Below are 15,746 nucleotides of genomic sequence, written 5' to 3'. Positions count from 1 at the left end.
TAAATAAAAGTAGTGGACATGTAAAGAGTCAGAAATGTGGCCTATACTTAAGAACAAAAGCAAACAATAGACCCTGAGATGACCCTGAAGTTGGAATTACCAGGCAAGTACTTTAAAGCAGCTTTTATAAATATGTTCAAGGACTTAAAGGAAAAGATGGGTAAAATGAGTAAACAGATGGGAAATCTCAACAGAGAAATGGAATTTTTTTTTTAACAGATGGAAATTCTAGTACGAGAAATGAAATGAAAAATTCACTGGATGGGGTAGGTTACAAGTGGATCATAGATGGCAGAAAAAAAGGATTGTGGACTTGGAGACAAATCAATAGAAATAATCTAATCTGAAAAGTAGAAAAAACAGTATTGAAAAAAACTTAACAGAGCCTCAGTGACCTGTGGCATAATATCAAGAGGCCTAATATATGTGTAATTTGAGTCCTAGAAAGTACCTTCAAGAGTGAAGGCAAAATAAAGACATTTTTCATATATAGGACAATTTGTTTCCAGGAGAACTGCTATACAAGAAATGTTAAAGGAAGTTTTCTTCAGGCTGAAGAAAAATGATATCAGGAAACTCAAATCTTCAGGGAGGAATGAAGAGCACTAGAAAGGATAAATATATGGATAAATATTAAAAAAAAAAAACTTTTTCCTCTTAATTTCTTACTGTGTGTGTACATATATGTATATGTATATATACACATATGTACGTTGTATATGTAGTATATGATGACTGTACAATAAAGAATGGGAATAGGAGATGAAATTATACAGTTGTAAAGTTCTTATATTTTACATGAAGTGGTATAATATTTTAATGATTTTGTGGGAAGTTAAGGATATATATTGTAATCTCTAGAAAAACCTCTAAAAAATAATGTAAAGAGGTATGGCTAAAAAGTCAACAGAGAAGTAAAAATGGAATTCTAGGAAGTGTTTAGTTTATTCAGAAGAAGGCAGGAAGGGAGGACAGGGGAACCAAAAACAGATGGGACAAACAGAAAACAAATAATAAAATGGTAGACCAATAGCCAGCTATATCAATAATTACATTAAATGTAAGTAAACAAAATACTCCAATTAAAAGATATTGTCAGACTGGATGAAAAAGCAGAAGTCAACCGTGAACTGTCTACAGAAGACACTTGTTAAATTCAAAGGTAAAGACAGATTGAAAGTAGAAGGACATATAGTGGGCAGAATAATGGTCCCTTCAAGGAAATCAATAATGCCAAGAGATGTTGGGAAACACCAAATATCTGGAAATTAAACAAAACCCTTGTAAATAGTCTATGCGTAAAAGAAGAAATCACAAGGGGGAATATTTTGAACTAAAAGAAAATGAAACCTATAATATATCAAAATTTGTGGTTTGCAGCTAAAACAGTGCTTAAACGGAAATTATCTTTAAAAGCCTTTTCATATGTATTTTCACCATTCAGGGTGCTTTTGGCTCCCCATTTAGCACAGATCTTTGTCCTGTGCTCTGTGTAGCTATTTCTCACTGTACCAACAGTAACATTTTAATGCATCTATTTGCTAACATACCATCTCTTCCTCCCTAAAATGTAAAAGCTCTTTAAGGATAAGCACTGCCATTCTTTCAGTTTTTGTCTCAGGTCTCTAGCTTGACTTTTAGTGGGTTCTAAGTAAATTTTGAATGAAAGTTTTCGGTTTTTGTCTCAGGTCTCTAGCTTGACTTTTAGTGGGTTCTAAGTAAATTTTGAATGAAAGAAGGAGATACCTGCATGGGAACCCTGGGAAGTAGGCAAAATAAGGATCATTGTCTCCATTTTATAGCTGAGGAAATTGAAACCCCAGGCTCACCTCATGAATAAGTGATAAAGCCACGTTTCCAGTGTCCCTCAAACATTTTCCTCTCAGGCTGACTGAAATATTACCAGTAGAGAGAAATGTCTCCCCAGTAGAAGTGCACGTTTTATACAAGAGTAAAATATTAGGCCGTTGTTGTTATAAGGTGCCTTCGATTCTGACTCATGTGTCCTACCAGAACATCATCACATCGCCTTTTGTTCCCTGGAGGTTAGCGAAGACTCTTGCCAGTTCCTGGAGCTTTTCCTTAAGGCCTTTAGGAAATGGTCCATGCTGACCCTCAGCTTTCTATAACAGATGGAACAACCTACGCCCAGGCCACCTGAATGACCACGACTTAGACAGGGTTGTGTAGTAAGTTAGCAGTGAAGCCAGGACCACTACCTGACTGGGACACAGGAAGCAGGAAGCTGTCGAGAGCTTGAGGTTTCTAGCTTCAGGGACTTTAAGCCTGTGTGGTGACACTCAGCCTCCCACGCTGCTGAGGACTCTGCACTGTTAGCTCTTATTTCTCTATTTTCTACCCAAGTTTCAGTTTTTAACTTGGGTTTGTTTCCCCTTTGTCTTTGGCTCAGCTTCCTTTTCCTGTTTGGTTTTAAGTAGAGTCTAAAAATCCAGTTGCTGTCTTCAGAGGGTCTGTGGTCCTCTGAGCAGTGCAGCCTGGTAGGAGTAAAGGACTGGCCTCCTCAGGACACCCGTGCTAAAGCCTTTCCGCCATGGCCTCGGGGTGAGTACTGGGACCAGTAAGGGGACAGAGCGATGTCAAGAGGAAGCCTAGAATCTTAACAGTTTAGAGCAGAAGGGGCCTCAGAGAGCACCAAAACCCCCTTGTTATACTAATGAGGAAATCAAGGGCTGGGGCAAGGGACTGTGTGCCTCACCCAAGGTCACACAGCAGGTTAGCGACCGGCTCTCTCTTCATTCACTGGTCTTTCCATTACACAGGCCTGTGTCTTGATGCCTGTGATCTTTAATGGCTTCCGTGTCAAAAGTGCTTACTCAGAAGCTAAGCGCCTGCCTCAGATTGTAGGGAGGAAGGTCTGAACATCTAAGGGGACTGTTTTCTGGCCTCGGGTGTGCCTGATGGGCCTTGGTTCTTCCCTCCAGAATGGCCTGAAGCAGATTGTTTTCTCTGAATACTGGGGAAAAAGGGAAGAAGTAGAGTTCCACTGAGTTCCATTTCTATTAGGAACTTCATGGATTATAACAGCAAGAACACTGATTTTCTGCTTGACAGACTTGTGACTTCAGGCCATTGGTCCCTTACCCAATTGCTGCTTAGCATGTCTGTAAACACTGCAGATCTAGAATCTGTACGTATAATTTAAGTGCCCCTTCTAAAAATGAGATGGCATTTTGGAGATGAGTCTTCCCTGCATCTGACCCCATGAAAGACTGTAGGTGATGGGATAGGGCTTTATCCTCTGAGATTTTTGACACTTGTCTGACTAACTCAGCTAACTAGCTTTGTGTCTTAGCATGAAAGAATAATCCTTCACCTTCAGAATTATTTCACGATTTCCAGAGCGCTCTTTCACCTCTTTTCTTGCTTGACTCTTTTAGTGACCCTGCTGGGGAGATAAGGAGGGATTATTACTCCCCTTTTTGTAGATGAGGAAGCTCAGCCCCTGAAAGGCTGTGGGACTTGCCCGGGTTCATGTGGCTGGTTGAGGACAAACTGGAGCTGGAACCACCTGGAATGGCCTCACCAAGGCTCTTTCTAGAATACTCTGCAGAAGTTATTAAAATTGACCTCACGTGTCTGCCTTGAACATTATGCTCGTTTAAGATCTGCCTGTATGGGATCAAAGCGACAACAGCCAAGTCGAAAGACCAGATAGGAACCTTAGGGGGCAGTGAGTTTATGTTAATGGAGAAGTAAAGGAGGGTGAGAACGGTTGCCCAGCTTAAAGAATGTTATCAGTGTCGCCGAACTGTGCATGTGGGAACGGTTGAATTGGTGTATGTTTTGCTGTGTACGTTCTCAACAGCAACATTGATTTTTAAAAAATTGACATTACAGTAAGTCCAGTGCTCCTTCTGCTGGGGCCTACCCTCACCTCCTAGTGCCATCTCTACTGAGCTGCTGGAATTCCTTCCGCTAGGCCCCAGGTCTCACCGGCCCAGAGAAACTCACTGCCCTTTTTCTGTTGGCTTTATTCCCGCTCCTCCACATCCAGGTTCTATCATTTTAGTAGTTTTCGTTTAGCTTTAAATGATTTGTGGGTGGAACTGTGGAAAACAAAATGCTTTCCATTTCAAAGGCATGTTAACTGCCAACAGGGTTGGGACCCATTTTCAGTTGTAAATTCCATGGGGAAAAGTTCAGGCAGCTGACTCTGGCCAGTCAATTACTGATCGCACACAAATATCAAAAGTAAATGGGGGAGGAAGCAAAGCAATTTTTTTAAAGGTCTTTTAGAATTATAGAAATCTTAGAAGTTTCCATCTTGAAAGGGCCCAGAGACCATGCGTAGTAGGTCATCCAGGTTAGTGTTGCTTTGCGTCTTGCCCTCCACGTCAGCCAAAATAACTCAGCTTTTATCCCTTTTATGTGTTCCTCAGCATTTCACTGAGGAAAAAAAGTTGTTGATGATTTTGAAGTCTGAAAACTGCTTATCTAGCCCAGCTCTGAAGTGCACTGATCAGGAAACCGAGGCCCAGTCAGGGCAGGACACGCCTACAGTGAGCGAATTAGTGGCCTGCCCAAAGGAAAGCTCAGGTCTCAGGTTTTCTGATACCTCCCCTCCCTGCAAGGCCATTTGCACTCTACCACTGGCGCCTGATGTGGCACTGTGGTGACAGCACCGCTGGGAACCCTGTTAGTGGGGCTGCAAAGATAAACCAAAACCAAACCCTTTGCCATGGAGATGATTCCAACTCATAGTGACCTAGAGGACAGAGTAGAACTGCCCCATAGAGTTTCCAAGGCCAGAATCTTTATGGAAACAGACTACTACGTCTTTCTCCTGTGAAGTGGCTGGTGGGTTCTAACTGCTGACCTTTTGGTTAGGAGCCAAGTGCTTAAGCCCTGCACCACCAGAGCTCCTATAAAACCAAAAACCCAAACCCATTGCCGTCGAGTCGATTCCAACTCATAGTGACCCTGTAGGACAGAGTAGAACTGCCCCATAGGGTTTCCAAGGAGTACCTGGTAGATTCGAACTACCAACCTTTTGGTTAGCCGCCAAGCACTTAACCTCAGCATCACCAGGGCTCTCATAGTAGCGATAAAATCTGTAAACTTTGCATTTTTCCTCATGCTAATATATAGGGATATAGCACTGAGACTCCTGAGGTACCATGGTGCCTGTGTGGCGAGGGTGCCAAGGGCCTTCACATCATGAAAAAGGATCTTTCCAGCCCTGGTTCAGGCCATCCATCAGTCAGGAGACATTTTCTGAGCACTTATTATGGGCTGGAACTGGGGACCCGCTTGAGCACATGACGGTGTACAGAAGGCTTTCACTGGCATCATTTCATTCAGTCCTCACACTAGTCCTGAAGGGAGCAAGTATTGTTTGTATTGTTTCCATTTCGTAGAGGAAGAAACCAAGGCAAAGAAGGAGTCAGTGACTTGACCAGAAGCAGAACCAGTAAGTGATTAATCCAGGATGTGAACTCATGTGTCCTGACCACAGATACTCTGCTCTTTGACTCTTGTGCACTGAGCTAGGCCTCGTGTTTGCCCTCAGGAGCATGGAGTGGAGTGGGGAAGACAGCACTCATAGAAAGGAAATGAACAATAGCATAGGCAGGAAGGGCAGCAAGAGCTGAGAGGTTGGGGGTTGTCAGGTAAGACTGCAAGGAGAAACTGGTATCCCAGGTAAGCTCTGAAGGATGGGGAGGACTTTATAAAAAGGGACCAAGCAGGCATCCCAGCGAGGTGGTCTCCCAGGGGCTGCTCTAGGTACTAGGGTTGCAGTCTTGTCCTGAATTTTAGTGGGGACAAGGTGGAGAAGGGAATACAGAAAAGAAATTACAGATATGAAAAAGAAAATTACAGCAAGGTGGTAGAGAAGGACTGGGCTTCTGCCCCCACTGATGCCGTCAGAGGGGATATTTGAGTTGAGACCTCATTGATGGCATGAGACAGCCATGCAGAACTCTGAAGGTGAAAACACAGGGGTGGGGATGGAGCGCAGCAAGTGCAAAGGCCTTGAGATGGGAACAGTTTAGTGGGTTCAGGGGTCAGAAAAGAGCAGGGAGGCTGAAGCTACGTGAGTAAGGGGAGAGTGGAGGGAGCTAAGGCAGGAGATGGAGACAGGCCTTATCACAGGCGACCTGGTGAGCCGTGGCAAGCCGTGGTAAGAGCTTAGTATCAGACTGTGATACTGTGATGTGATAGTATGACTATGATACTGTGATATGATAGACTTCCAATAGAGGCTTAAGGAAGATCACTCTGGCCAACTGTGTAGATAGCGGTCCATAGTGTGACAACAGTGGAGGCAGGAAGACTTAGCAAGCTATTGCAGTCCTCTAGACAAGAATGATGGCAGTTTGGACTAGCGATGTAGCAATCAGTGTCAGTGGTGAGAAGTACTTTAGAGGTATAGCCTCCAGGACATCCTGATGGATCAAACATGCGTGTGAGGGAAAGAAACAAACATGACTCAGGTGGATGGTTCCATTTGCCATGATGGTGAAGGCTTGATGCAAGCAGTTGGAGCTAGCTGGGGGAGTCGGTAGGGGGTTTTTGATCCTATGTAGGACAGGTTCCCAGCAAATGTCGATGGGCTGAACAAGACTGAGCTAAGCAGAAACTAGCTAATACTCCAGTGCAGCAGGAAAACCTATATGAATGAGTGATGTGTCTGACCCTTTCTGGTGAGGCCAGTTTGTTAATTTCAATCTCTTCTCTAGTCTCTCCTTTTCCCCCTCCCCTAGAGCATTTATAACTTTCTAACATATTGTAAGAGCAATGGTGGTTCAGTGGTAGAATACTTGCCTTTCATGTAGGAGACCCAGGTTCGATTCCCAGCCAGTGCAGCGATCACCTGTCTGTCAGTGGAAGCTTGTGTGTTATGGTGCTGAACAGGTTTCAGTGGAGCTTCCAGATTAAGACAGACTAGAAGAATGACTTGATAATATAAAAAAAATCAGCCCTATGGATCACAACCATCTGACCTGTAACCAATCATGGGGATGGCACAGGACCGGACAGCTCTGTGTTCTGTTGTCCGTGGGGTCACCGTGAGTCAGGGGCTGACTCAATGGCAGCTAACGACAACAACAGCATGTTACGTCATTTACTTATTATTTTTATTATTTGTTGTCTGGCTCCACCCCTCTAGAGTACAAGTTCCGAGAGGGCAAGGATTTTTGTCTGTTTTGTTCACTGGTGTATCCTCCAATGCCTAAAACATTGCCTGACAATACACATTTATTGAATTGCTGAGTTTAACTACTTCGGATCTGTGGTACCAGAGATACCTGGGCTACCAATGCTGCTGCTCATGGAGTTGCCTGCTGTGGCATGTTAGAGAAGAGGCCAGAAAAGCAGACATTCCCTGTGCTCTCAGGTAATGAAGGATCCAGAGCTCCCTGTACAGTTGATACTAGGTTGGCTGCCTGGACCCAGTAATTACCGCTTGTATCCACTGTCCCACACATCCTGAATATGTGGAGATGTAAAAGTATTGGGTAACCTGGGTCCACCTCACAGTCCCTCCTACCCATGCCTTTGCCTCTGAGGTGGGGTTTGGCAAGATAGTCACTAAGAGCACCTGGTATTTCCTTTGAGGTGTTGTCCTAAAAAGCAAGTCGTGTATCCTGTCAGACCACAGGGTACCTGCAGTTTCCAGCCCTCAGAGATCATGTAGCATAGCTGAATCGTTTGGAGAGCTTCTTGAAACTTCTCTGCCTTCCTCCATCCCGAAGGATCTGATATGCTACCAGCTGAGAAATATTACCATGATGATTATAGGTCATTCTGAGTGTGTCATGTGCCTCAGGTGTGCTGGGGCAGAAAATGGCTGAGAACTGGTCTACTCCAGGTGCTTCCTGTGATAATTAAACCCATAAAGCCAATTGCCATTGGGTCGATTCCAACTCATGGCAACCCCATGTGTGTCAGGGTAGAACTGTGCTCCACATTTTCAATGACTGATGTTTTGGAAGTAGATTGCCAGACCTTTCTTTCCAGGCACCTCTGGGTAGACTTAGCAGCCGAACTCGTTAACCATTTGTACCGTCCAGGACTCCAAAAACCAGTTGCCATCAGGTTGATTCGAATTCATAGCAACATGGTGGGGTGGGAGCAACATAGAGGAGAAAAATAACAGCTTCCCTTTTTTGAATGCTATGTGCAAAAAAAAAAAAAGATTTTTTCTTTTTTTTTATGTGCCAGATGGAAACCCTGGTGGCGTAGTGGTTAAGTGCTACAGCTGCTAACCAAAGCTTCAGCAGTTCAAATCCGCCAGGCACTCCCTGAAAACTCTTTGGGGGCAGTTCTACTCTGTCCTAAAGGGCTATGAGTGGTAATCGACTCAGCGGCACTGGGTTTTTTGAGTGTGATGTGCCAGGCGCTATGCTCAGTACTTTGTATTTAATCCTCATCTGAGGTAGGTATTGTTATTCCCTTTTTCCAGCTAGGAAAACAAGGATCAGTAGAAGTTAAATTACTTGTTCCAGGTCACACTGGCATCACATGGCACAGATGAAGGCCCTTGTGCCTTCAAAAGCTATGCTCTTATAGGGACAAAAGAGAAAGAAGGAATCCAAAGGCTCAGAGAAGAAACTAGTCTACGGGACTAGTAGTCTATGTGAACCACAGCCTCATCCACCCTGAGACTAGAAAAACTAGATGGTGGCTGGCTCCCATTACCAACCATCTGATCAAGGTCGCAAATAGATGGACCCTGACAGAATAGGAGAAAAATGGGGAACAAAACCTCAAATTCCTTTAAAAAAAAAAAACAGACTTATTGGACCAGTTGAGACTGGAGGACTTCCCGAGATACTCTTTAAACCTTGAACTGAAACTATCTCCAGAAGTCACCTTTTAGTTAAATAAGAGATTGGCTCACAAAATAAAGACTATCACTTGTGAGTACTGTGCTCCTTTAAAAGGTCATCTGTATAAGACCAAATAGTCAATAATTACTTTAAAACAGTATGAGAAGGTAAGGGGACAGGGAAACTAGATTGCTAGAAAGAAGCAACCAGACCGAAATAATGAAAACGTTCATGCATTTTGAGGAATGTAACCAATGTCACTGAACGCGTCGAATGGAAATTTGAATGGAAACCTAATCTTCTGTCTAAACTTTAACCGAAAATATAATAAAAGATTATTTGTAAAAGGAGGGGTTGGGGAAGACCCTGTGTTATGGATTGAAATGTGTCCCCCAAAATATGTGTTGTATATCCTAACCACTATACATGCGGAGCCCTGGTGGCAAAGTGGTTAAGCGTTCAAATGCTAACCAAAAGGTCGGCAGTTCAAATCTACCAGCCACCCCTTGGAAACCCTATGGGGCAGTTCTACTCTGCCCTTCAGGGTTGCTATAAGTCCAAACTGACTCTACAGCAATGGGTTAACAGGTTTGGTTTGTTTGTTTTTTTTTAAATACATTTGGATGTAATCCTATCTGGGAACATGTTGTGATGTTAAAGGAGTTTGTTTTTGTTTTTTTTTTTAAATCAGTGTAGGGTGTGCTTAAGCCAGTCATATTTGAGATATAAAAGGGCGGATTAGGCACAGAGAAACCAGCACTAACAGAGGGCAAGATACACACCATGGGAAGGTCACCAAGGAACCAACGAACAGAAGCTGGAAGAGACAAGGATCTTCCCCCAGAGCTGACAGAGAGAGCCTTCCCCTGGAGTTGGTGCCCTGAATTCAGACATCTAGCCTCCTAAATGATGAGAAAATAAATTTCTATTTGTTAAAGCCCCACTTCCCCCCACCCAAAAAAAAAGCTGTACTCTTAGCTATAGCCTCTTGAAGGAACTCGCCCAAAATTTCGGAGTCAAGACTAGAATCCAGGCCTCCTAATTGCCGTTGGTGTTATCTTTCGCTGTCGCTGTTATTTGACATTCTTACTACAAGAGACAAAGAGGTCTCCTCTTCCCTCCTATAGCAGCCCACGTCCAGGTACGTCCCTGTCAAGGATCTGTTCATTTACTGTCTCCCGTGAGGTCTCCAAGCTCTTCAAGAGCAGATGTTTGTCTTACTCGTTTCTGCCTGCCCCGGTGCCTAGTAAATAGTATGCACTTACTCAGATGTTTATTAAACTGAGCTGAATTGTTGTGCTGAAATCAGGAATGTTAGCTGGGGCTGAGCCAGGATCTCATTCCCAGGCTGGTAGTTCACCCTTAGAGATGAACAGCTGCCCCCATCCTTGGGCCCAGCCATAGCTCTGCGCTGTCTCAAGGCCGTGCTCAAACCAGTTCCGCTTCCACAAACGACCAAAATCGTGGACTCTGGTACCGCAGACTGTGGGACGCGGAGACAGATAGCAATTTATCAATGTCTTTGAGGTTCAGACAGTCTGCTGTCCACATGGCCTGTCAGGTGGGTCCCCAGGGAAATGGCTACATTAGTGGCCTTGAAAGAGAGTGTGGGAAGTGAGTGGGAGGCAGGTTCAGTCTAAGGATATGAGACTCTCTTAACAGTTGGTTGGAGTGTTTTTTCCAGATTCCACTAGACTTCGCAGAGAAGTGGAGACCAGCTGTCCAAGCATCTGGGATGGCGGCATTAGAGTAGAGAAAAGGCAAACATCTTGATTGCGTGTGACATGGCATTCTGAGCCTCCAACAACTTGGGTGGAAGAAAAGATGGCTGGGTTTATTTTAACACTGAGTTTAGATTTCATTTACCCAAAGCTTTTCTTGAATTCTAACACTCACAAAAATGGGGCCCTAGCAGTCACCATTTGAGTTCCTGCATGTTAATACGTGCAGACCTAATTCACTGTTTTCATTACTGTAAAGCAGCAGTTTTCAAAATGTGGTCAGCAGACTGACCCTTTAGGACTGTGAGTCAAAACAGTTTTTACAATAATACTAAGACATTACTTACCTTTTCCGTCTTCTCTTACAAGTGCACAGTGGAATTTTCCAGAGGCTACGTGGTGTGTTAACACCATCACTGTGATAGCTAATGAAGTGTGTACTTGTGTATTCTTGTGTTTTCTTAAATCATCAGTTTTGTGTGTGTGTTCTTTAGATGAAGGTTTACAGAGCAAATTAGTTTCTCATTAAAACACGTTCTGTTTTATAACATTGGTTGCCAACCCCACGACGTGTCAACACTCTCCCTTCTTGACCTTGGGTTCCCCGTTACTAGATTTCCTGTCCCCTGCTGCCTTCTCATCCTTCCCCTGAGCTGGTGTGCTCATTTAGTCTCACTTTGTTTTATGGGTCTGTCTAATCCTTAGCTGAAGGGTGAACCTCAGGAGTGACTTCAGTACGGAGCTAAAAGGGTGTCTGGAGGCCATACTCTCAGGGAAAAAATTATCAGTTTTAATTTTAAATATGGTAAATATGGATAGATATAACCTACTTGAACAAAAGGCTATAGGAATCCTCAAAAAATTTTACGACTATAAAGGAGTCCTAAGACCAAAAACTTTGAGAACCACTTCTGTAAAACAGTCATATGAATATACTACAAAAGGTGTGCACAGAATGATAAACACCAAATTCAAGATGGTGGTTCCGACTGGCAGAGAAGCTGGGACGGGGGTCGGGGAAAAGCAAGCAGGGGCTTCACCTGAACCCCAAGAGGCTTTAGGACAGGTTGTTACATTTCCTGGGCAAGTAATGGAATCATGGGAACCTGCTTCTCACAGATGTGTAATATTTTATAATAAACCTTTGAAGCTTAGTACGTAACATTAGACCTGTTTCAAACCTGTTTTCATTGCAGGTGGGGAGTCATCCTATAGGGTTGCTATGAGTTGGAATTGACAGCAAGGGTTTGGTTTTTTGGTATAGATTATTCAGAGGTCTGGGTGGCGCAGTGGTTAAGCACTTGGCAGCTAACCATAAGGTCAGCGGTTCAAACCCACCAGCCACTCCTTGGAAGAAAGATGTGGCAGTCTACTTCCATAATGATTACAGCCTTGGAAACCCTATGGGGCAGCTCTACTCTATCCTATAGGGTTGCTATGAGTCAGAATTGACTCGATGGCAATGAATTTGGCTTGGTTTTATAGATTATTTACTAATTACCAAGAGGAAAATGTACCTTCCATTGGTGACATCTGGTGATCACTTTAACCATTCTTGGGTGGCAAATAGAAGCCAACCTAGCATTATGTGCCCCCTGAAGTGTCAGAGTAATCATCCACTCTCATTATTAGTTTCCATCCAGTAGATTCAAACTCAAGGCAACCCCATGTCTAAAGCATAACTGCTCCATAGAGTTTTCAAGGCCATGACTTTAAGAAGCAGATCACCAGGCCCATTTGCCAAGATGCCTCTGGGTGGTTTTGAACTGCCATCCTTTAGGCTAGTAGCCAAGTGTTTAACTCTTTGCTCCCCAGAGACTCCCACTACCTACTGTCACCTACCTATATAGTGTTTTTGCTGCTTAACCTGAATGTAGTCACAAAGACTTCAGAATGGGCACAGTCTAAAGACAGTTGGCCTACACTCTTTACAAAGAGAGGTCAACATCAATGGAAAACAAAAAATGATGTTACATTCCAGTTTAAAAGAAAGTAGGCAGACAGTGCAACAAATGTAATGCATGAGTGGATCCTGGATCCAAAACAGTCAAAACATTTTTGGGAAAATTTGTTAACTTTTAATATAGACTTTATTAGTTTATATTAGTAAAATACCAGTCTTCTTAGGTATAATGGCATTGAAGTTATATATTAGGATGTCCTTATTTTCAAAAAATGCTAAAGTACTTAGGATTGAAGTATCATAATATCTGTAACTTTCAAATGGTTTAGGGGAAAAAAAGACATAGAAAGAGATAACGCACATGTGGTAAAATGTTAACCTTGGACAAATCTAGATGAAGGGTACAGGATGCTCATATATTTCTGTAGGTCTGAAATTTCTCAAAACAGGAAGTTGGAGGGAAAATAACTTTGAATTAGTTGGAGTTGGAGGTTTTCTGCTTTACTAAGAAAAATCCCTATTCTGTAGCAGAAAGAAAAGCCTATATAGTCTTGTCCAGGCTCTACCACATATTAACTCTGGGGCACTGGGCAAGTCTCACTCTCCTTCTCTAGGCCTATTCCCCCTTCTAAAAGAGCATTTCAAAATGTTTTTCAGCTGTGACAAGGCTGTGATTCCAAGTCTCTGTTTCTCAATCACTGAGTTGACAGGACGTGATGACAATATCTGTGGTGTGGGCTTCCTCATTCCCCTTTAATGCATGTTGATGATAAGTCATGGGAGTCCCAGCAGTGATGGCTGAGGAGGCAGACCTTCTCCATCTTCACTCCCTCCGCCGGAAATGGCTCATTCCCTCCTCTTGAAAAGTCTCGCTTCTCTTTCATGGGGCACATTCCTGATTCCCATGGATAGAATTAAAGGTGCCCTCTCTTGCCCCCAAGGCACCTTGCATGCCCTCAGACACAGCACTCCTAACGTTGTGTCATATTTGTGCCTGCACATGTGCCCTCCACATGAGGACAGGTCTTTTATTCAACAGAAGGTTGAGTTTCTTTAAATACTAGGCATGGTAATATGATCCATGTTCAGTACTCAGCAAATGGAGAGTTTTCTTGGTTTCTTTTTTAAGTGAGTGTAGAAAGAGAGAAAGGAAGCAAGGGAGGCCAAGTGAGTTATAGCCCCTTCTCCCCCCAAAGAAAATTATCTCTAAAGACTAAGAAATATGATACCCAGCAAAACTAGGCAAACTCAAAACTAAGCTCTTACTCAGAGATATTTAATGAGCAATCACTAAATCCCAGTTACTTGGACTATAGAGTTGAACAATATTTAAACAAACAAACAAAAAAACCTGCCTCATGGAGCATCAGTTCTCGTGGGGGAGAGAGAAAATAAACAGACCTCCAGTACCAGGCAAATGTGATAAGCGTTATGAAGAAAAGTAAAGCAGTGTGAGGGCTGGAGGTGAGAGGCCAGAGGCGGTGGGCATTAGCCTTCTTTTCAGTGGGCTCGCGGAACTGCTCTCCAGGGAGGGAAAGGCCCTAAGTTAGCCATAGGAGGAGGTAATGAGCAGAGTGCTCCAGTGGCCGGGCCTGTGCGGGTGGAGGGGGAAGTTGGAAATGTGAGGGTGGAACCCTTGGGGGCGTAAGGCATCCAGACAGCGGAGGAGGGGCCGCTCCAGCAGGAAGAAGACAGCTCAGCCTGGGGTGTCTACTCCCTGTGTGACTTCAGACAAGTCTGTTAACGTGAAGTGGGGATAAAGGTAATAACTGCCCACAGCCCTGTGTGGAGGATCGCAGGAAGTCACGCGGGCTTTCACCACCAGGGTCTCCGGGACTAGCTGGTGATGTGCTTCAAAGGCAAAGACTCCTGTGTATTTCCCCCCCTTCTCCTTGTCTTGGGGTTCCGAAGACAAGCACTCACTCAGCCCTGTGCTGAGGAGCATCCAGGCAGGGTTTGTAAGCCCTGTGTTGCCAGGGTAGGGTGCTTTGCTCCCAGCTGACAGGCTTGCTCACTGGTGGTTCTCAGCCAGCTTTCCAAGTTCACTTTCACTGGTTGTCTGTTGAAAGTAAACAAGTCAGGACTTTACAAGCTTCCTATTAGAGAGTCTGGCTCTGGGAATATTTATTCCTAGCCAGTTCTCTCTAGACTCCCACTATTCGTTTACTCACTCATTAATTCATTCGGCAGCTACTGAGCCCATGCCTACTAAGTAGAAGGCACTGTGCCACACTGAGGTGGATGTAGAGGGGGATTTGATGACTCAGACACGGGCCTGCCCTCCGGAAGCTTACGGTCTCAGGAGGAAGATGATCTGAAACACACAGGCCTCAGAGTGGGGCTGAGGCAGAGGTCCCCCCTCCGCCGCTGAGCTCACCAGGTACTTTCAGTTGTCTTGTCTCAGTGCATCACCACAGAACAGTACGTGGGTTTTCATTAGCTCTGTTTTACAGATGAGGAGAATTATTCCCCCAGAACAACATATTTTCACTACTACAGCACTATCGTATACCCATTTTGAAATTGTCTACTTTTCCTGCTAGATTGCAATTGTCTTAAGGGCAGAGACTTGTCATGTTCATGCCCAGAGCCTAGCACAGTGCCTTAATATCAGTAGTTATTAAATAAATATTTGTTCAATGAATGAAGCTTAGGAAAGTTGTCATTTGTTAGGCCAAGGTCAGACTGCTAGTAAGTGGCATGACCGAGCTTGGAAACCAGCACCATCCGACTCAGGCTTACACTCTCTTACACCATGGTGCCAGCTAGTGAGAGTGAATGGGCAGGCAGCGACGTTTGACCTGAGCTTGGAAACCAGCACCATCCGACCAAGGCTTACACTCTCTTACACCATGGTGCCAGCTAGTGAGGGTGAATGGGCAGGCAGCGACGTTTGACCTGAGCTTTACAAACAGACAAGGTTCAGACTTGCAGCTCTGGGAGGAAGAAAGCACGCAGGCAGAGGAGATACCCTCCTTCTTAAGCACTTGAGCAATAGTAGCAAAAGTTGTTTCAACTGGCCCAGATGTCGGGGGATTGTCTTTGCTGTGAGACCTGGCTTTACCACCAGCCTGTGCATACGGAGCTGCCCTTCCTCAGTTCTCTGTGCCAGGCAGGGTGTGGGCAGCATCCGCTCCATGGAGAGCATGGAGGGAGGTTCCCTGGAACCAGCAGGGAAATCTGCCTTGTTGTCTTGGACCTCCAGAGATAAACTGGTGAGAGATAAACTGCGATCTAAGCCCTTGATCAACACGTAGAGAAGCCTGTGTTTAAAGACATGGCCCTTGTCCTGGAGGTACTCCTCGCCCAGCAAAGGGGCCTGAGGTA

At 44.3% G+C, this 15,746-nt stretch overlaps 1 protein-coding gene across 6 annotated transcripts in view; it reads left to right on the top strand.

The window, feature by feature from the left end:
• The first annotated feature begins 2,335 nt into the window (after positions 1-2,335).
• EVL (Enah/Vasp-like) overlaps positions 2,336-15,746 on the top strand; it is a 92,925-nt gene continuing 79,514 nt past the window's right edge. The window contains exon 1 of one of the 6 annotated variants that reach the window (XM_064292981.1): positions 2,336-2,562. In XM_064292981.1, the coding sequence (XP_064149051.1) occupies positions 2,552-2,562 (11 nt within the window). In that variant the 5' untranslated portion in view covers positions 2,336-2,551. The remainder of the gene's footprint in view (positions 2,563-15,746) is intronic. The other 5 variants (XM_023546561.2, XM_023546557.2, XM_023546558.2 and 2 more) reach the window with 5 other exon arrangements.

Source organism: Loxodonta africana, chromosome 10 (genome assembly GCF_030014295.1).
Source record: "Loxodonta africana isolate mLoxAfr1 chromosome 10, mLoxAfr1.hap2, whole genome shotgun sequence".
Lineage (NCBI taxonomy): Eukaryota > Metazoa > Chordata > Mammalia > Proboscidea > Elephantidae > Loxodonta > Loxodonta africana.
Note: the sequence above shows the minus strand (reverse complement) of the source record. Positions and strands in the feature narration are given on the sequence as shown.